This window comes from Gekko japonicus, unplaced genomic scaffold (genome assembly GCF_001447785.1).
Source record: "Gekko japonicus isolate JY-2015 unplaced genomic scaffold, Gekko_japonicus_V1.1 scaffold322, whole genome shotgun sequence".
NCBI classification, from domain to species: Eukaryota; Metazoa; Chordata; class Lepidosauria; order Squamata; family Gekkonidae; genus Gekko; species Gekko japonicus.
Window position 1 is genome coordinate 64,757 of NW_015163616.1, and position 22,763 is coordinate 87,519.

Sequence of the window (22,763 nt, forward strand, 5' to 3'; positions counted from 1 at the left end):
CAAATGGAACCGCACTCCGGCTCGACGTCGTGTGCAACTATAAGTAATCTTCTATGTACCTTCTTTTTCGCTAAATGAAGCTAATTTTCTTTGCTCTAACTAAAGTGGATGGCTGTATTAACAATTGTTTATATCTACCTCTGGAGGAGGGGGGGGGAAATGGGTCGGAGGGGGATAGGAAACCCCGATGGTAATAGTACTTATCGTTTTTTTCTTTTTATTAGTGAAGCAGTCAAACCAAAAAGGTTTATGTTTAGTGGAAAACAGGTCCTCACAAAGAAATTTTTTTATGGGATAAACACTCCTTTGTTTGAAAAGGATGGCTGAATTAAAAATTGTAACGCTCAACTGTAGAGGAATAAATAATATCATTAAAGCTAAGCGTATAGCAAGGGATCTTTATAAACAGAGAGCAAGCATAGTCTTCCTACAGGAAACATATATAAAAAATAAAAATTATGCCTTGCCTTCGGCTTGGTTCTCAATACAAAAGCTAGCCCAGGGTACCTCTAAATCTAGGGGTGTGGCAATCTTAATAGCCAAAGATGTAAACTTTAAAATCTTAGAAATGGAATCAGATGACAATGGAAGATACCTCTTCTTAAAGGGAATATTAAATAATGAGAATATGACCCTCGCAACTTTATATGCACCTAATGTACACCAAAACACCTTTATAGAGCAAACTATAGATAAACTTCAAAAATTTAAAAAGGGGTCGCTTATATTAGGAGGTGATTTTAACTCTCTTATGCATAACACTTTGGATAAGAAAATAGGCAAACCAAAAGCCAACTTAACCTCAAACAAGAGGCCTCTAAAAACAACAACTCAGATGGAAAAAATAATGAAGAACAATGATTTATTTGATATATGGAGGCTGCACCACAAAACGGACAGGGACTATACCTTTTTTTCATCACAATATAATACGTACACAAGGAGCATTTGGCTTTTTAAAAAACGGTTTGGCCAAGACTTCTGAATGATTAACTATGGCAAAAATTGATTGGCTCTTTAAGTCTTAGCTGTTTAAAAGAAGTGCTTAAGAAGAGAGTGCTTTCTTGTTTTTTTAAAAAACGGGGGGGGGGGGGACAGGGCATCCTGCAGCCTTGCTCTGTGTGTCATTTTTCACTTAAAATTCCTTTGACTAACTTCCAATATTTACTAGAGTGAAACCTGATGAAGAAAAGCAAACTACTATGCGGCTACAGCAAACTAAACTTAGGTTAAAAGGATATAGTTCTGACGTGGCTTTTTTGGGAACAAACACTGCTGTAAGAGAGGTCTTTTAAAGTGAAAGTTCAGAGGACAATCCACTTCTGAACCAACCTCAGCTGAGACTGAAAACAACTTGATTCAAACTGATCTGTATACCACTTTGAAGCCTTCAAAGGCAGAAAGGTTATAAAGTAATAAGTTATAAAGTAAATAAAAATGCAAGAGACATTCAGAGGTTTGTCATTGCCTGCCTCTGCATCATGACCCCAGACTTCCTTGGTGGTCTCCCATCCAAGTAGTAACCAGGGCTGACCGTGTTTGGCTTCTGAGATCAGGCCAGCCTGGGCTATCTAGGTCAGGATCTGCTCCATCATAATTCCAGTTTAACCACGAGAACATCTAAAAATCATTCCATTTTTTTTTGCCCCCCAAAGGGGATTTTTTAATTACATTTTCTATAACTAAACACTACATGAAAAAAGGGAAGGGTCTACAAACTATGGGATAAAGGAAAGAAACCTCTAAAAACCCAAGAGTGGGTGTCATACAAACAGCTTAAAAAAGATTACATGTTTATATAACTAAGTTCTCATGCAAAACCATTGAACATGGTCATCATCCTTCTATATACTTCAACTCTAGATAAAATCATCGTTTACTATGACTTCATAAAGAGCCAAAGAAAGCATAGTTTAAACATTTTTTACAACTTCAGAATTATGACAACAACTCATTTTTTGTCCTTTGTCTTCCTCAATTTATAGCCTGTTTTGGGGCCACAGCCCCCAAATTTGAGTCTGATTCTTTGCCAGAAGATGACTCCGCTCCATTACTGCCACCCTCCTTGGGACTGTCTTTTTCTTCTTCTTCTCCCACGTCTGCTGGACAGCTATGAATATACAAGAATTCTCTTGCCTTTTCCCACAGTGTCAATTTTCTCTTTTCCGTTCACGAACTTAAAGATCACTCTTTCAGGCAAAGTCCATCTGTAGGCAATTTGTTTCTTTTGTAGAAATAAGACCAAGTCTTTATACTTTTTTTTAATAGTGCAAAATACAACAAGCAGCAGAGTCCCTGTAACACATGCAAGGCAATAAATAATAAACAAATAAATAAAATAGGACCAAAATCAGAATGTTCCAATATGGAATTGAATGGCACACCAAAAAGTTTCTATTTGGGGCCACAAATATATCTGTGCTTGTGTCAGAAGTTGTTGTATGAACTGGAAATATTATGTCCCTTTCAGTTTAGGTCCTAAGAGTGGAAATAGAATTGCCTTGTCAGGGACAATGTGCCACCAAGTCTTTATACTTGTGTTTTTCCTCCTTATTTTAAATGGAATATCTTTTAAGACCTTTATCTCTTTGCCCTTAATTTTCAGAGTAACTCCATTAGCCGCTTTGAGAATTTGATCTCTCACGCTTCTTCTTGAGAATCTCACCATCACTTCTCTCAGCAGATTATTCTTCCTTATAAATTCTGTATACTATCTAAAGACCGTATCAATATCGCTTTGCAAAGTCTCCGCTTTTATATCTGCCATTTGCCCCAAGGCTTTGCACATTATCTGTATGAGATTCTCCCCTTTTTCTTCAGGGACCTCCTGGAATCTTAGGGCATAACCCTAACTCTTTCCATTTGCAACTGTAGTAGTTGAGACTCATCTATCTGATGCTTCTTCTCCATTGCCTGCATTTGTTTTTGTAGCTTTCTGGCATTGGTATCAACGTCTTCAAGTTCCTGCTCTATCTTTTTGACAGTCTCATTAATTTGGGCTTGTTGTGTGTCTAGTTTTTGATTTAGTGCCGTCACCTGTTCCAGCAGAGGGCGCAATGCTTCATTTAATATCCTTTGCAGGTCTGAAGTTGTGTCCTGTCTGGGCACAACACTAGCTGGACTAGCACTTCCGGCAGACTTAGCTTTCGCTATCTTTTCTTTCTCCTCTTTCCTCGTTGGAGGTGCCATTTTGAGGAATTGTTTACTTTTCAACAAAAGTTATCACAGTCTCTAAAGTTCTCCAATGTGCTCGTTAAGTTCTTAAAAGTCCTTTATTTCGGTCTTTTTTGCTTCACAAGCCCACCCCCCCCTGCTTAAACAGTAAAGTTAGCTTGTTTATCTTCTCGGAGGATAGTCCCGCAGGACGGTTTTCAGCTTTTTTCGATGTTCTCGCTTTAACTTAACTCACAGTTCAATGGCAACAGGGTTTTCTATTCGCTTTAAGTACCAAATCGCTTGATCACCCGGCGCTTGATCTGGTGTGCGCTTCTTGTTCCATCAGGAAACTCTGTAGCAGGACCGTTGAAGCATGAATGCCCCCCCCCACCAGCAGGGTCGCCGGAAGGGAAGCCTTCTAGCGCCCCATGGCTTGGAGCCCATCACAAGGACTCCGTGGGGGATGCGGACAATCGCACCCCCTCATTGCCATGGGTTCTGGCGATCATCTCCTGGAGGTCCATGGCGAGCACTAAAACCGGAAGTCCAAAAAATCATTCCAGATGTGGAACACATGCAGTTTGCTACACTTTTTAGATAATTTAGACTAATAGAATCATGGAGTTGGAAGGGACCTCCAGAGTCACCTAGTACAACCCCTGCAAAATGCAGGAAATTCACAAATCCCCCCCTGCGACCCCTTTCCATGCCCCAAAGTGGCAATCAGCATTTCCCTGGGCATGTTAGAAAGGGCCACAAGAACTAAGCACTGATGCAAACCTTCCTGCCCTCCCTCTCATGATCTGCCGGAGTTCACAGAATCAGCATTGCTGTCAGATGGCCATCTAGCCTGTTTAAAAAAGGTGTTAAAAAAAAAAAAAGGTTTCAACCACCCCATTCCTCTACATTATTGATGTAGATTTGAATGTTGGTAGAAGACTAGGGGGAAATTTGAACTTTATACGGTGGTACACAGTGATTGCATCAAGGTATTTTGCACTGTGTTTGCTAAATTTTGATACAGCTGCAGAACCACCACATCAAGACTGCTTTTTTGCAGTGTTTTTATACAAGCACACACGCACACTAGAGTTGCAGAAAAAAATGCAAGTGAACAGATGGACTGAAAGCTGCCACAAACTGTGCATGTTCAATGCAGTACACAAAATTCAGAAAGAAAAAATGAATATAATGACAGAACTCCTCATGCCTTGGTGCCACTTTGGAAACAGGGCCTTTCAAATTTGGAACTACATAAACTGAGAAGAGATTCAGACAAAAGAGAATTTCGGAACAATTCCAAGCCCAGAGGAGTGCTGCCCCTCGCCATCGGCAACCAAAAGGGCACTCAAGACAGTTCAGTGGGATCTGAGTGAGCCCCATGAAGCATGTTGAGATGTGCATCTACCTACCACACATGGATTTTGCACTCACTTGATGAAGTTTCAGGCCTAGCATTAAAATGGATCCATTTATTGCAGGATCCTCCAAATCAATTGAGCTCTGGTGGCGCCAAGTGTTTCCTTCTTGAGCAACCTTTGTACGACATTACAAGTGATGGCAAACATGCATGGAACAGCAACCCTGGACAACCTGGGGGGATGGGGGGGGGATTCTTGCAGAACCCTCAGAGAAGGGAACAAAAATTGTGCAGCATTCTTGCTTGGTTTTCAAACCTGACACCAAATTCAGCGCTGGAAGATGCCCTGGATAAAGAGAGTTATGAAGAAAATTTTGAAGCCAAGTCCATATTTTCCTCAGAGAGATCTTTGAAGAGAGGAACTGCCTAAATAGTTTGTAACCAAGTTAGAAAATAGGCATGTAATTTTATTCTCCTTCTTATCCCTTAAAACATCTTCCCTTCAAAAAGGCTTGATTGTAAATTACATGGTTTGAGAAAATGCAACTGAAAAAAAATGGGACAGGAGCTAGAAAACTGGAGGGCAGCAATTCAATTTATTGCTGTTCTTGACCCACAAACAATGCCTGATGATCAAAACAATACTTGATCCATGGCACCTATTTCAGTATTTCAAAAGGATCCCAACTTTCAAAAGTAATACCTTAAAGAAAAGACATTTTGAACAAACACAGAAGTCCCCAAGCCTTTCCCCCTAAGACCAGCTAAGTAGTTGGTTATGTGAAGCACAGAGGGTCTACCAAATCCATATTTAAATGTGCTGCATGCATGAAGAAAGGGGGGGGGGGAGACGACACATCATGCAAACTGTGGGTGACCAAAAGATCCACATTTCAGGTGGACAGCTGTGCTCGTCTGCAAAGAGTCCAGTACCACCTTAAAAACCAACAAGCTTTCCAGGTTTAAGCTTTCAAGAGGCAAAACTCCCTTCATCCGATACATGCTACTGGACTCAAATCTTGCTCTTCCCCTTTTAATGCTGTCTCTCTTTCTGGGGACATGCGTTCCACAAGCAAGACTGTTGCTGCAATAACAGGAGCCTTTGTGGTACAATCTGAGGGGACCTTTGCAAGACTTCTTTTTTAAAGGAGAGATGTGAAGTAGCACCAGGCTTCACTGTAGAACCAGGTTCTGTGGCACGACAGATTACAGGCCCCTAACTTGGGCCAGTGCAGGAGAATCAGAGGGGCCTTCCAAAAACACGAGCCTTGGCCACCCCAGATCTTATTTCTACACCAGCTCTTCCTGAAAGCAGGCTGTTTCTAGCTTGCCTTGCTTAACCAGACATACCCAGCTATGTCGGGTCACCTGCCAAAGCTAAAAAACCCTGTCAAAATAGGACAGAAAACCTGAAGCCTGTGTTACAAAGAGCAAATGCATTGCAAAAATACAAGCTACCTTCAGTTAAGTGAGAATAAAAGCAAAAGGCTAGCCTTGGCCATAATTCAACCTATTTCTTCATCTTTTTATTATTTCTTTTTGTCGCTTCTACATGAAATAAATACTCGGACAGATGGAAACAAACAGAAGTTTTACCTCCCAGTGACTGAACACCAGCTGCGGACTGGCCAGGCCACTTGTTCTCTTCCTGATTTCATCAGCAAAACCAAAGCTCTCTGCCACAGGCAGCACCGCCTTGATGATAAACATGTCCGTCCCTTCTTTCATCTCTTCCTGCAATACCCGGCCTTCTCTCTTGGACAGGACAGCGTAGACACGGCCTGTGGAGGCACAAGGCTCATGAGCTCACTGTATCCTTTCCACCAATTCATATACACGACTATTGTACTAGAGCTGATTTATAGACATGGAGGGAGAGGGGGGGGGGACCACCTAAAGAAGCAATATCAGTAGCTACCAGAAGTGACTGCAAGAAATACAAGCTTCTGGTATGGTTCCCAACCTTAATATTGTTTATTTTTTCTTTTTAAAAAATAGCTGTCTTCAATACCTATGCAGATGGTGGTGGAGGGAGATGTAAAATTCTTAAAAGCAATACATCTCAGCAATACATACTAGAGAAAATGGGAAAACAAACATGGAGTTTGAGCAAGTTCCATTTGCTAGTGAACTGTTAGGATGCCCCAATGGTAACATGTGGTCCCCAGCATACGGCTAAATGTGTGATCACTAATGGCACTCCCCAACAGCAACACTCAGAATTGCTAGCCTAGTGCATTATTATTATTATGGCCCTCCAAGCACTTGTCTTTGTATAAGGAATTAAAGGACAAGGTCCACTCAGAGGCTTGGTTTGAGATGTTCACAGCTATCATGTTGAGTCTGCTTTCTTGGCAGCCATAGGGAAGGAGCATAGAAACATAAAACAATGGCGGTGATCTATGTTGTCCTACATTACAGTCACTAGATAGCCCACACTATCCCTCTAGAGCTAGAGTGTTCAACCAATCGGCTCTGCTTTTATGTGTTGAGATAACCACCTGGCTGGTGTCTAGGGCTGGACATTTCTCCCTCTCTTGCTGAGTGCCTGGTGGGCCTTGACTACTTCAAAGTCATCCCAGCTATGGTCAATCTTGTTCCACGGGCAGCAGCTACACTGGGGCTCCTGGCACAATGCCCGATCCTATGTACCAGGTAGGGCCAGATCTTTCAAGAGCATTGTTTATGGAGAATCCTGCCTCAATACAGGAGATTCCAATTTATTCTACAGCCTTGATACTGTGATTCTAGAATGGCATTTTAATGTCTGTATGCATGAAGCCAATGCTGCATTTGTCAGAGTTACAAAAAAGATACCACAGTCTTGTTCTTCTGATGAGCACTAAGACCATTACCAAACACTGCAACATACAATACCAAAAGTTGCAAGCCAATTTACTGGAGAGAGAAAAACAAAAATCTGAATTGTCAAAGCAACACATAATACGGCCCTCAAATAATGTAAGTTTGATGCAAAGTACCAATATTTCCTCTCAGCGGATTTGATGTTACTTATTTACTTCTTTCGAAAAGGGTTCTCTTACTGCCTTAAACCAGAAAGGGTTCTTGCAGCAGCTCAAGAAGACACTAACAAGCTAAAATGCAAGACATTAAAACCATAAAACTACACAGCTTTAAAAAGCCAAGGTTGCCAGTTGCAAACTTATTTTTAGATCTAGCTGTTTCTCCATCAGACCAATTGCTGTCTACTATAGAAGCCCACATGTTTGCTAAGAGGTCAGGCAGGAGTAATCCAAGTAAGTCTTTCTTGCCACAAAGTTCTGCAAAAGAGGACACCACCACTGAGAAGGCCCTGGACTGGGTAGCCAAAAAAAAATGCCTCAGATGGTGGGGGCAATCCTATGCAGGTCCTCCCTAGGAAATCTTATAGGAGAGGAAAGTGTTCAACATATGAGAGATATTCCTTCAAATACTAAGAGGAGGAGCTATCAGCCAACATGCCAAGATTCAAAGGAGAAAGAAGCAGGTGGCATTCCCCTCAGTGATCCCCTCTTCCTGACCGATGTTTTAATTGTTGCTTTTATGCCTTTGTATGTATTTCACCTCTGTTTTCAATTGTTTTAAATGATGTATGTATTTTTTGGGGGGTTAATGGTTTTAAAAAGTGTTTTTATTTTGTATGTTTTAATTTGTTAGCTGCCTTGGTGACCCTTGTTAGGGCAGAAAAGCTTGATATAAATTTTGTAAAAAATGAAAAAAAACCCCAATAAATATTGTTGCAAAAAATGCTGGAGGACCACCAAAAACAAAATAATTTATCTAGGCAAATAAAATCAGTGATGTTCAGTTTCCATTTATACCCAAAACACACCGAAACACTCTATCCATCAGCTGGGCAGGTCTTCATACACCCAGACAGTATTTTTCTTACCTAGTACCTCGGCCGTGGCCATAATCTCACAGGTGTACATGGCGGCCATAAGCCTCTGTGGCTTCACCTGCATGGCATAACGGCATGCTTCCTTCATGGTAGCCATCAGCTGTCCAGAGAATGGGCCATAGCAATCGGCAAGCACAGTCTCTCCTCCTTTACGTTTACTAGGTAGTTTGAAAGGTTGCTGGTCGCTCTCTTGGATTTCATTACTTTCTGAAGACAATTTAGAGTCTCTGCCTGTTGATACAGGAGCGGCTTCCTCTGTCACCAGTGTCTCTCCTGCAGCCTTTTCCTCCAAATCCTGCCTGTTCACGGACATTTGCTCCACAAATCTGCTCATGTCCCATTTCTCCACTGAAAAGCAGACGCCCATCAGTGGCTCTTCACACATTGGCCCAGAAAGCGTAGCCAACTGAAACCCGCTCACTATGCTATTGTCGAAGTCCCGATACAGGCTTGCTTCTTTCACCCCCTTATCCAAGCATTGCCACACAGATCTCTCATAGCCTTCAAATCTGTTCAATAAAATGTTTGGCCCACATTTTCGGGGGCCAAAGGACCAGATGCAATCAACGGCATTTCTCCATTTTCTACCTTGCAGTTTTTGCTCCAGTTTCTGTTTGAACTCTCGAATCTGGTCAAGGGTCTTCTGATTAATCTCCAGGGTTTTTTTATCTTCATTCAAAGAAGAAGTGAACTGCTCCATGGTTCGAATTAAGTCACAATTTTCCTCCAGAAGCTGAGTAAACTCCTCAGGAAGTGGCATTGCTCCAACACTCAGAGTAGCGTATTTGTTTGCTGTCGACATGGTCACAAGCCCATCCACGCCAACCTGCACACCTTCGGGGATTTTGTTCTGCTCCTCCTTACTCTGGTGTATGACAGCCACTTTCTGCTGCTTTCCTATTTCTTCATTCACCATGTCAACTTTGGGGGGCCTCGTGATTGTTTCTCTGAATGGAATAATTGGTTTGGATACGCTGATCTCTACCCTGGCAAACCTATCAAAAACAAAAAAGCACAATTATGTCCAACTGGTAGAAAAACAGTGAGGATCCCTGGACAGAGTTAATTCAATTGATCGCTCACCTGCATTTGCTCGTGATAAACCAACCTAGGCCTCTGCTTCCTATGATATTAGGCAAGGACTTAATAATGGGTGTAAAGAATGGGGATTTTTTTTTTTATCACAGTGGTAACCCAATCTCCCCTGCCATACTTTTCTCCAAGGCGTACATGGCAGTCTCTCTCTTCTTTGCTGCCAGCACTGCTTATGATGATTAGCTGAGTATCACTTTGCGGCTCTTACTTCCCATTAACATGTGAACCTGGACTGCCTAAGGAGGACTGCTGTACAAAAAATGCCAAGAGCCCCATGCTTTACAGAGGACAAATTCGATTCACTGGTTTGTGTAAAATTCCAGTGCCTTACAGGAGTAATATTTTGAGAGCTAAAATTGCACTCTGAAGGAGTTTTTACAAAGAGGAGTCTAAAGCAGGTACAGGCTGTTACAAAATCACTTGGGAACATGCACAAAGGAGTTTATAATTAGTTGTGGGAGACTGAATTTACTTGCAGTGTCTTCTGGGAAAGCAGCTGGGATGGCCTAGAACAAAGGAAAACTCTAAGCAATGCACAGAACACACCAATTCACATGAGTGAATCTCTGTTCTTTGATCTAGGACACGTAAAGATTGAGTGACCAGAGATGTGAGTTGCCCAACTTGGGGTCCTACGCAGGTCAGGGAAGCTGCAGCCAATCACACAGCAGAAGAAGGGCACATGAGTTTTCTTCCACTGTCATGATATGTAAGACAGAAATAACTGTGGGTGAAGCAGAACCCCCTGGCTGAGGGGTTCTTGAATCCTGCATGAATGAGGCATTTCCCCAGTGTAGGTTAGGGGGTGCGCATTGGTATTTTTCGGGTATATTTTGGCTTCCCAAATGTATCTGGGTTTTCTCAGAAAAATGGGGGGGGGAGTTCTCAAAAAAGTCCCGGATATATTCAGAAATTGCCAGTAGATCCAAAAAGAATGGCCTCTCTGTTGTTTTTGGGATTCTACTGCAGTCCCTTTAAATTTTAAAGGGACTGCAGAAGACAGCCCGAGGATCAGCTGTGCCAGAGGCAGGGAGCAGACTGTTCCCACCAGTACAGCTTGGGGCTGGCTTCTCCTGCAATCCAGTTTAAACTCTGGGAGAATAGGGAGCAATCTGCTAGCTGCACCACAGCAGATCCTGGGGCCACTGCAGAAGAAGCCACCTCAGCCAGGTCTGCATGCAGTGGGGAAAGACCTCCCCGTGGCATGTAGATCCTGAGGCCTGCTTCTTCTGCAGCACAGTTTAAACCGCGCTGCAAGAGAAGCCAAGCCAAGCCAGCTCCAGGATCAGGCTGGCTCTAAAAACAACAACAACAACAACAACAACAACAACAAAAAGCCGGTATTTTTCTTCTCCAGTCTATTGGACCCCCAAAATTTTGGAGTTTCTGAAAAATCCTGGATCTGAATACCATACCGTACCAATATTGGCACCTGGGATCTTTCAGAAATACTGATTTTTTTTGGCATTCAATAGACTCAAACAAACAAAAAAAGATTTTAAAAAAATTGCATGCCCCTAGCATAGATTGGAGCTGTGGTGGCTCAAGTGGTTAAGACGCTGAACTGCAGGCTGTGGAAGGTCAGTAGTTCAGCAGTTTGAGACCCGAGTTGCCGCATGATGGAGTCAGCTCCCGTCTCTAGTTCCAGCTCCTGCCAACCTAGCAGTTCGAAAGCAAGAAATTGCAAGTAGATAAATAGGTACCACTTCGGTGGGAAGGTAACAGCGTTCCGTGCGCCTTGGTGTTTAGTCATGCTGGCCACATGACCACGGAAACGTCTTTGGACAGCGCCGGCTCTTCAGCTTTAAAACGGAGATGAGCACCGCAACCCTAGAGTCGGATTCGACTGGTTTTCGAGCAAGGGAACCTTTACCTTTACCTAGTGTAGATTATTCCAGACACTTTAAAAACTGTCTTACTGATATGACACCAAAAGAGTGGAAGAGCTGAGGGAAGGTGGCTTTAACCTTTTCAAGAAGTTAAACCACAGTTACAAGCTTCGCTGAGTGAGAAATGCTACATAAAACCACTGAACCTTGAGTGTTTCCTCCCTGCCACAACACACCTCTCTTTCAAGTCATCCAAACAACGCTGAAGGTGAACTTCTCCTGCCGTTATTAACACGTGCTCTCCAGTCTCTTGAATTAAAACTTGCACACAAGGATCAGCCTGGTTTAAAAGCTTCATACCTTTGACCAGCTGAGGCATTTCACCTGGGAAAATAAAAGCATTTCTAAAACATAGTATTGCCAGAGTACTTGATTTGGAAGTAATATATAAAATCCTAGGAAGATGAGAGCACAGACTGGGAAATTTATGTATTTCAACTTCAGCACAATAAACAGTTTTTAGGTGGTGAGAGTCTGGAAGGTCAGTGTTTTTAAGATTTCAAATATGTAAACATCAAGCATGACTCTTCTTATAAGGGGAAATTTACCCTCTCCCTAATTTGCTTCAGAAAGACAAAGTGTGGTGGGTTTTAAACTCACTTTCCATTTGCAGCAGAGCAGATTTTTTGCTGACTCTTCCATCTTGCTTCATCCCCCATGACAGGTAACTGCAGTGCTGGGGAAGGCAGGAAAGTGACCATTTATGCTGGCCAGCTCTGCTCACACTGCCTGATACAAGCCCCAAGGGTGGAAATACCCATTACGTGAATGCAGGGCTGCTGCCAAAAATGATAGTACCAAGTAGAGTATCCTCTTCCTTCTCATGTCTTGATGTAATTATACTGAGCCAGTTATACAACAGCCAATGTTGTGAAATGTGTGTAAGGAAAGCGTACAGTGCAATGTATGCGTCATGGAGGGCAGAACTCAAGATGGGACTGCCATTTTCAGTGGCAACCCCTTGTTGTGCTGGAATATGATGCTTCACTCTAACACCATCGTACTGTATGCTTCTTCCAAATAATTTATCACTGTCTCATTCCAGCCTTAAGATTTTTCAAAAGTGTATTTGCTTTCAACAAAAGCAGAGTTGGTTTATTTAAAGGAACACTTGGGAAGACTCTTACTTGGATGTTTTGGCTCAATGGCAACCCGCACAATTGGTGTGGCTTCAAAGTTGAGAGGAGTAAATGGCGGACAAGCTGGTGACGAGCACAGTGTTGCTGACTTCAGTACGAACTCTTGCAGCCCTCCTATTCCTAAAAGGAACAGAGTCATGGTCAAGGCAGTCTTCCGAAGACAACATGAACAAGAATAAATGCATTTCATTTCTGAACCTGACCTTCAAATCTGCATTAGAAAGGTTTGCCGCATTAGAAAGGTCTCCCTGCACTATGATGTTCTCCTCTGACTAAGCACAGCAGCTTCTTTCCATGTCAGAGTAAATGGCAGCCAGACCTCCAAAGGGTACACTGAGGAAAATCACCAAGAATTCAACAGAAACTACTCTGAACAGCCCCACCCCATCCCGGGTTCTGTTCCTTGGTGTGATGGTGTCTTAGGCATTTAAGACCACAGAAAATGACCTTCCTGGTTTTGGCACAGCAAGAACTGTCTGCACCGGGAGGCTCTCCCATGTAGCCGCCAGATCGTCAGTTCTTTTAGAGGGGTTCAGGGGCTCCCGGACTCCACTGAGCTCCCTGAAGAGGAGCTCAGTGCAAGGGACTTGATGTGGACCCCCCCACAAGCAGCAGTTGAGCGGGTGAGGATCCTGGATCATCCTGGAGCAAGAACCGTCTGAGCACGCCCATGGCAGCCATGGGCGCGAAGCTGTGACTACCCGGGCGAAGGGGGAAAAGCAGGAAACTTCAACCAAACTGCTTAAAAACATCAGCACCGTGAGTAAATGTATAAGCAACAACATCACAGACTTCCAATCGATTAAGCCCCCTTTAAATCTATTGAAAAGACAATGGTTTGGAGGGGTGAACAGTTTGATTTATTGCTATATCCTAAACAATTTTATTAGGATATATCAATAAATCAAACTGTACATCGCCTTACAAACTGTCATATATCCCTTTCTCCTAATAACCCCCCCTTCTGACTTCCCGCAGTGCTCCAACCTCCAGCCCAAATCTTATACTTTTCCTCTCTTTCCCCTTTTTCGTTAATAAAATTCTACAGGTAACACATAACAGTTATTGTTTTGCAAACATAGAATTGGGGTGACTATAAGGTTTTACATGAGACCCCATGAAAAAATAAGAGATGAAATTACTGAAGCAGCAAATGAAATATCTCTTCAAAGAGATAAAAGAAAAGACTATATGAAACCTCAAACTATTCTAAGAATTATGGTTATTTCCAGAAGATACCTATCTCATCTACAAGAGGAAAAGACACAGAATTAAGACTTAAAGACTTAGGAGGAGAAATCAGAGAATGAAGAAGAGGATAAATGCCTATGAAAAAGCTCCAAAATTTCTTGGATAAGCGAGATCACACAAGCTTCAAAGTTTTTGGATAAGGGAGGATGCACAATCCTTCAAGATTCTATAAATGACTGAACAATATAATTATATAGCTGCTCAAGACTCCACAAATGAACTTAAATTCTTGAAAATATATTACAAGAGCATAAAAACCTTTTTTAACATATGTGAAAGATTACTGTAAGAATATAACATGAAACATGGGAAACAAATATGGTATGAGGTATTCAAACATGTAATTTGATGAGCTACTGAAACCCCCCATTTATATATCTATGTATGTTTGTGTGATGTTTGTTTATAAAAATGAAACTGCATGGTCAAGATTTGGAAATGGATTGAAGAACACAATAGATAAAATATACAGACATACAACCTTTTATAGAATACAAAAACTTTATTTTTAAAATATGCAAAAGGTTTTTGTACGAACATAAGGTGAAACATGGAAAACAAATACGGTATGAAGTGCTTAAAGATGTAAATTGAGGATGTAATGGCACCCCCCCCCCCATTTATGTACTTGTGTGAGTTTGAGTGATGTCTGTCTTTATAAAAAATAAAATGATTAAAAAAAAAGACCACAGAAAATAAAGAACACTGAGAGCTGTCTACCATTTATTTAGACTGCACTCTTACAGCCTGTGCCTGTATTTTGCTGTGGAGGCACAGAGGTTTGGGGGCTGGCCTACAGTTTTTCTCCAAGCTTCCTTGTGTCCTCCTGTTCCCACGAACACTGCTTTCTGATCGTTTTAACTGGAGATACCATGGATTGACTCCTTTTCAATTTAGAGTGTAGAGTCTTTGTAGGAGTAATACTGCAATGAGCATGGGGGGGGGAGGTTCTCCCAACCCCATTTTATTCTCATAACCAATCTGAGGCTAGGCTGAAAGAAAATGACTGGCCCAAGAACTTCATGTCAGGGTTGGGTGCTGACCTTGGGCCTCCTCAGTCTCACACCAACACTCTAACCATTACACAACACTGCCACTCAGCTGAGAGGATTTAAAAGAGAAAAGATGGAAATGAGATACCCTTAAAGCATAAGGAATATCACAGCAATACTTCTTCAAAAACCTACGCACACGTTCAGTGAGGTTTAGTTTTTCAATTAATTCTTAACTATGGTCAGACTCCACAATCAGGTTTTAATTTTGGCCTCAAAGTGCTGGTGGAAACCACAAGCAGAAACAAAGGTGATGCAAGCCCAGAGACATTTCCTCAAAGCCATGATTAAAACTGGCTTCTGCACAAGTAACATTAAAAAAAGCTGTTTTTCCTTTGGAGATCTGGCAGCAATTCATCCCCTTCAGCTACAAATCAAATATGGGTATAGGAGTCTTGGAGTTTGCGGCTCAAAACATGTGCTTATTATTTGAAGATATCAGGTTTTTAACTCATTGTATCTTGGTTATTACCAAGACGTACATAATTTAAGACTTTGTTCTATAGTGAAACATTATGCTTCAAGTAAAGAGACTAGTTCCATACTCCTGTATGGTTAAGACCAAGCTTGCGAAATCACATCTGCTGGACTATGGTGTGTTAGAAATGCTTTCAGATGACTATACAGAAGTGGTTTATGCAACTATTTTCATATTATGGGGAAGGGATATTTGGAGATATGAAGACTTGCTAGATGACCAAAATAAATTAATGCAACAAGATGAACTTAAGGGAAAAGGTATTTATCTGAACTGGTGGGAAAGGGCACAACTGGATTCTAGATATGTAAAAGATAAAACCATTAGGTTTTGTGATACACCAGTAGAACTGGATAAAATTCTGTTATGCTCTGATGGGAGGTCTATAAAATTGTTTTATATGTTATTAGACATGAAAATGCAAGACAAAGTTGTAAAAGATTCAATGATTAAGTGGGCACAAAATACAGGTCATAATTTACAAATAGAACAATGGTCCGCTTTATGGTGGAGCGCTAGCAGACTCACCTCCCGGACCTCCCGGGGGTGAAGCCGCGCTCCAGCTGAAGGAGGGGGTGCGCAGTACCCCCAGGGGCCCGGCGAAGGGACCCTGGCCATGGAACTTCTAAGAGGCTGCCTCTTCGAGGGCGAAATGCCGGAGAATTGAGGCGCCTCTTCGTTCCGACGGTTCTCCGTGCTGTGAGACCGAATGGACTTAGTGACGCTGACCAGGGCAAGTGTAGGAGATCGAGCGGCAGAAATGAAAGCTGAAAGCGAGGTCGAACGACCAATTATGAACGTGAGTCAGTTTTGAAGCGTTTTAAAGGGGGAAAGATAGCTCTCCTCCCCACCCCACCGAACGGGAAAAAGGCGAGTGGGGGAGGGACGCCTCCCATGCGCATGAACTTTTGAGCGATTGAGGGGGGGAGCGGAAGAAAACGCGAAGGAAACTGCCTAAAAGTACTTACCAAAACGAATTTAAGAGGTCAAGCGCACATTCAGAGACTTGCGAAAGTAAACAAACAATAAAGATGGCGGAGAGAAGGACAGAGAAAAACTTTTGAAAGCGAAAGGGTCTGAGAGCCCGAAACCGGAAGCTACCAGCGAGGTGGCAAAGTCTATAGCGGAGTATATGTGCCCTCTGCTGGAACAGCTGAATAACTTCAAGGAACAGATGTCTATAGTGACTCAAAGCATTACTGCACAACAAACCCAGATAAACAATATGATACAAATAATGAAGCAAGATTCTGAGAAGGTAAAGGAAGTGGCTGCAACTACCCAGAAGGTGAAGAAAAAAGTGCAAAAACTGGAAAGGAAACAAATCTCCATGGAAGATCAACTGTTGCAAGTGCAAATGGAAAAGGCCAACATGATTCTTCGCTTCTAGGGCATGCCAGAGAACAGGGGGGAGAATCTTAAAGAAGTGATGAGTGAATTACTAGCCCCAGTGACAGAAATGAAGACGGAATCGTTGCTGAGCGATATGGATGTGGTTTACAGATAATATTCAGGCTATATAAAGAAAAATAATCTGCCTGGGGAAATTGTCGTAAGATTCTCGAAGAGGCATGTGAGGGATGCAATCCTGAAAGCGGTCGCTGGTACACCCCTGAAAGTGGGGGAAAATACCATCAGAACGCTAAAGGATATTCCATTTGAAGTAAGACAACGGAGAAAGAAGTACAAAGAACTTGCGCTTTTTCTTCCGATAAACTCAATGGGATATAAACGGCTATTTTCAGAAGGTGTCACTTTCAAGATTAAAGATAAAAAAGAAAAGATTGACTCTGTTCTGAAAGCTCAAGAATTCCTAAGGGCACAGCTGGGAAGACCAGAGGACGGGAAAAAAGAAGAGGACAGCAAGTCTAGTAGCGAGCTGGACTCGGGTTCTTCCGAAGAGGACTCTCTGACAGAACAAGGGGCAGCTGCTCCAAAAAGTTCTTATAAGCTGCGGAAGAGACGAGGAAAGAAGAAGTGAAGGCTGAAGGACTCTGAATTGTGCCTTTGTGAACTCTGAAACGGGATGATTGGGGGTACTGTTCCTAGACAGTTAAATTTAAGAGTTAAAGAAAAAGAAAGTAATACGAATGTTAGACTCAGTTTATAATAATCTAATTGAAATGAAGATTTGTTGTAACTAAGCTAGTGAGGATCTCCTCTCTTGGGTTTTTAGTCAGTAGTGGGTTCTTTTGCTTTATCCTATATATGTAGTCTCCCCTTCCCTTTTTTCTGTAGTAGTTTTGTAGTGTGATAAAAAATAAGAACAATGGTCCGAAGTATGGAAAGTTAATATAAAATTTACAAAAGCCACTTCATATAAAGAAAACATATATAAAATGTTTTATAGATGGTATATGACACCTGAAAATTTAGCTAAATAGTATCAAAATATGTCAAATATATGCTGGAAATGTAAACTAAGCACTAGTTCCTTTTACCATATGTGGTGGACTTGTAAGATTTCAAAAAAAAATATTGGATATAGATACATGAGGTATTACAAAAAATGTTAGATACAAGTATACCGTTTATACAAGAATTGTTTTTATTAAACATGGTACCACAGAATTACAAGAAACAAGATGTATATATGATTATACAGGTTGTAACAACTGCTAGAATATTGTACGCAAGGTATTGGGAAAAAGAAGAAAGGCCAAAAAAATAAGAAATAATCTACAAACTTTTGGAAGCAGCAGAAATTGATAAATTGACTTTACATTTACAAGAAAAAAAGAAGAAATCTTTGAAAGCAACTGGGTGAGATTTTATAAATGGATTGAAAGTTATCTTGGAAAACTATCAAAGTGACTATAAAATAGAAAGAGAAAAAAAGGTTGCTTACCAGTAACTGGTGATCTTCGAGTGGTCATCTGTGCATTCACACCCATGGGTTTAGTGCGCACGCGCTGAACTGATCAGTGCTGTAGCAAGCTCTATTTTAACGGATTTTCGCGCCGAGCCCCACTGGACATGCGCAGGAACCCCGCTGCGCATGCCCAGAGGGGCAGGCACGGACATCCCGCCAGTTCCTTCAAAGCACCGCCGCAAATCAACCCCTATTAAAAATGTAGAAGCTGACAGCAGCAGGGAAGGAGGGCGGGTGGTGTGAATGCACAGATGACCACTCGAAGATCACCAGTTACTGGTAAGCAACCTGTTTAATCTTCGTCGTGGTCTCTGTGCTTCACACCCATGGGAGATTAGCGAGCAGTAGCCTACCTGGAGGTGGGTGCTGGCAGGTCTTTTACTGCGTAGCCGAAGACAGAATTTGACGCCCCATGTTGGTATTGGTGTTCTTGCGGATGTCTAGGGTGTAGTGCCTGATGAAGGTATTAGGCGTGGCCCAGGTAGCGACTTTGCAAATGTCCATCAACGGCACTCCCTGGAGGAAGGCAGTGGAAGTTGCAACAGCCCTGGTGGAATGCGCCCTAATAGGACCAGGCAATGGCTGGTTTGCGAGTAGGTAGCAGAGATGTATGAGACCTACAATCCACTTTGAGAGGCGTTGCGCTGTGATGCGACTGCCAAGGCGTGTGGAAGCGTACGAAACAAATAACTTTGGGTCTCGTCTATTTGGTTGTGTCCTCTGAAGATAAAACAAGAGACCCCACTTGACATCCAGAGTGTGCATCAATCTGTTCTCCTCTGATCTGGGGTTCGGAAAGAAGTCTGGGAGGAAGACTTCCGAATGCAGGTGGAACTCCGACACCACCTTGGGCAGAAAGGAAATGTCCGGCACTAAGCATACTCCGTCTGGCAGAAACAAGAGGTATGCTGTGTCGTGGCGGAAGGCCAGAATCTCTCCCACTCGTCTTGCCGAAGTGATGGCAATTAAAAATGCTGTCTTCCAAGCCAGGAGTTTGAGCTCGCATGTAGCGAGTGGCTCGAAAGGTTTTCTTGTCAACTGGCGTAGGACCAGTGGGAGGTCCCATGGAGTAGCCGGGGTTTTAAGAGGGGGGTAGAGATGAAGCAAACCCTTTAAAAACCTTTTTGAAAGTGGATGTGAAAACAAAGCACATCCATCAACTGGAACATGATAGGCCGATAACGCAGCCAAATAAACCTTTAACGAAGAGTGGGCAAGGCCTGAGTCAGCCAGGGATAGAAGAAAAGTAAAAACTGAATCCAGGCCAGCCGGAATCAGCCAGGGATAGAAGAAAAGTAAAAACTGAATCCAGGCCAGCATGAATCCAGGCCACAGCATGAATCCAGGCCACGCATGAGCATGTCCATTGCCCAGAAAAGAACAGAACTTTATCCATTTATAGTCATACGACCTCCGTGTGGTTGGTTTTCTTGAATTTAGGACATTAACTATTTGGGAGGAGAAGCCTGTGGTGTTATGTGCCACGTCGTCAATTTCAGCTGAGGGACATTGTGATGCTGGACCGGGGAGTGTGTGAGGACAAGGAGGTCCGGAGAGGGGGGAAACTGATGGAACACCTCCATTGACAGCTTGAGGACTGTGGAAAACCAAGGCTGTCTTGGCCACTACGGTGTTATTTAATATACAGTCCACAGCCTCCTTGAGAATTTTGCGCACCACCCTTAGAAGCAGAGGTAAGGGGGGGAACAGGTAGATGAGGCCTGGTGTCCATGGGCAGAGGAGGCCATCTCCCAGTGATTGAGGATCTTTGCCTCCTCGGCTGCAGAATAGTCAACACTGTTTGTTGGCTCTGTCTGCAAAGACGTCGACTTGGGGAGTCCCCCACCTTTGGAAGAGAGGATGTAGGTATTTTGGGTTCATTCCCCAGTCGTTTAAGCTGAGCCTGGCTCAACTTAGACAGTTGGCTTGTATATTCATGTGGCCCAGGATATGAGTGGCTATCATGAAAATCTGGTTTTCGATGCAGAGCTCCCACAACTGGATGGCTAAATTGCACAGACACTGGGATACAGTGCCTCCCTGTCGGTTGATGTATGACATTGCTGTGGTATTGTCCGTCAGGACCGTGACACATTTCCCCCTGAGTATTGGGAGGAAGGAGGTGACGGCATGCTTTATGGCCAGTAGTTCGAGGAAGTTTATATGCTTTCTTCTCGTTGTTGTGTCCCATCTGTCTCCGACTGACAGGCCTGTATAGTGAGCTCCCCAGCCAGTCAAGGACGTATCCGTTGTGACAGTAAGTTCTGGCGATGGAGGATGAAAGGGTGCTCCTTGAAGAAGGTTTGGAGGTTGTAGTCCACCATAGTACGGAGTCTCGAATATGGGGAGGAGGGCACAGGGTCACGAAGTGTGCATCATTGGAAAGACTGTAATTCCTCAGAAACCATAGTTGCAATGGTCGCATCTTCAGTCTCGCGAAGACTAGGACTGCCGTGGTAGCCGCCATAAGACCAAGCAGCCTTTGGAGTTGGAAAGCCGTAACCAACATTTGATGTTGGAGAAGGGTGGCTAGGGCAATGATGTCTGCTGCCCTGTCTGGAGGGAGGTAGGCCATGCAAGTATTTAAGTCTAGTATGGCCCCTATGTATTGTATCCTTTGTACTGGACAAAGGTGAGACTTTTTTTCGTTGACCTTTAGGCCCAATTTGTCCAGGAGGCATAATGTCTCTGTGACGTTTGACCGTAGGGCTTGTTGTGAAGAAGCCACCAGAAGCCAGTCGTCTATATACAGATAGAGGGAGATGCCTCTGAGCCGTAGAAAGGCTGCCACCACAATCATTGTCTTCATGAAAACCCTTTGAGCACTGGAGAGGCCGAATGGAAGGGCCGTGTATTGGTAGTGTTGTTGACCAATCATAAACCGAAGGTATTGACGGTGGAATGGATGGATGGTTAAGTGGAAGTACGCATCCTGGAGGTCTAGGGTGGCCATCCAGACTCGTTTGCGAAGTGGTGGCATAATTTGTTGAAGCAATACCATGTGGAAGCGGTGGTAGGTTACAAAACGATCCAGCTCCCTGAGAACCAGAATAGGCCGTAGGCCTCCATCTCTTTTTGGGACTGTGAAGTATCGGGAATAAAATCCCGTCCCTTGGAGATGAGATGGTACATACTCTATCGCTCCCTTCTGCAGGAGGAGGGATACCTCCTCGAGGAGAGGTGGTGAGGGAGGTGTGGAGACGACGACAGGCGTGTTGGGGTTCTGATGGAACTGAATCTTGTAACCGTGGGTCAAGATGGAGAGGACCCATGTGTCCGATGTAATGAGACACCAGGTATGGATAATGGGATAAAGACGGGTAGAGGCTGACTCGGCGACAGGGAAGTAAAAAACTCTGCTTAGGTTGCTTGGGCTGCTTGACACAAGTAGATTGCTGTCCAGAATTGAATTTTGTTTTCTGGTAAGTGGACCGCTGGTTGCCAGAGTAAGTAGCAGCACAGAAGACATGGGGAGCGCTATAACCGAAGATGTATCCAATTGGACTATATCATACAGGGAGTCTGTGGATTGCGGATGAGTTTGAACGATTGATAATCCTAAGGAGTGGGCCATTCGTTTGACCAAATCAGTGTAGGATGTGAGATTATCTGACGGAGAAATCGGCAAGTCCTGTAAGATATCCAGATTAGGAGAAGTGTGATCCGGAGAAGTGGGAATTTCAGAGGCTTTTGAATCAGAGTCCTCCTCAGGAGCATCGGAAGACTCATCTTGACCAGGGTGGACCGTGGTGCCCTGCTGGCATACCACTGGTTTTGACTGACATGGTAAAGTTGGTTTAGGGTCAGGTTTTGGAACGACTGTGACCTGAGGCGGAACGACTGTGAGCTGGGGTGGAACGACTGGGAACTGGGGTAGACTGGACTCCACAGTGCGGTGTGGGCACTCAGTGATCGGAGGACGCGAAACAGTAGCCGTAGGTCTTGACTTCAAAGGAGATCTAGATCTATGAGTAGATCTATAGGAATAACAATCCCATTCTGAGTAATCAGCAGGAGTTAGCCAAGGCATAGGAGGATGGTAGGGACCGTACAGGTGCCGCATTTGTCTCTCATCCCACGACATTTGTGGTGGAGGGGGCATATATGCCCTAGGAGAGCGACTCCTGGACCTCGGGCGTCTTGGAGACAATATGGTTGCACATCTATGGGAATCATCCCTGTAGCCGCCCGCATTAATATCGACCGGATGCGTCTGTAGAGTTGGAGGGCAACGCTCCGTGTCCTCAAAGTTGTATCGGTGTCAACAGGCGTTGGTGTTGGGAGCTTCCGATACAAACGATGCCGATGATGACGAAGGGTCGGGGGAAAACTCCGCACCCATCTGGTGACTTACGAGTTCCGCCTGATCGATATTGGTGCAAGCCGTCCCCATTAGGACAGGGGAATCCAATATATGTATTGGCGGCACCGGCGGAGGGACTGGAGTCTCCGATATTGATACCACCGATGGAGCCGCAGGTGGTAGGTCTTCTGTAGGTACCACGTGCTTGGCCTTTTTAGTTGCCTTGGCCGGCTTAACGGTGGTCTTTTTTGCGGTCTTGTGGTCTGT

At 43.5% G+C, this 22,763-nt stretch overlaps 1 protein-coding gene across 2 annotated transcripts in view; it reads right to left on the bottom strand.

The window, feature by feature from the left end:
• The window catches only part of EFL1 (elongation factor like GTPase 1), a 130,380-nt gene that overhangs the window by 30,260 nt on the left and 77,357 nt on the right, over nt 1-22,763 (bottom strand). For both annotated transcript variants that reach the window (XM_015407424.1, XM_015407423.1), the window contains exons 16-19: nt 12,529-12,660; nt 11,578-11,725; nt 8,409-9,412; nt 6,113-6,297 (exon numbers count right to left, since the gene is read on the bottom strand). In XM_015407424.1, the coding sequence (XP_015262910.1) occupies nt 6,113-6,297; nt 8,409-9,412; nt 11,578-11,725; nt 12,529-12,660 (1,469 nt within the window). The remainder of the gene's footprint in view (nt 1-6,112; nt 6,298-8,408; nt 9,413-11,577; nt 11,726-12,528; nt 12,661-22,763) is intronic.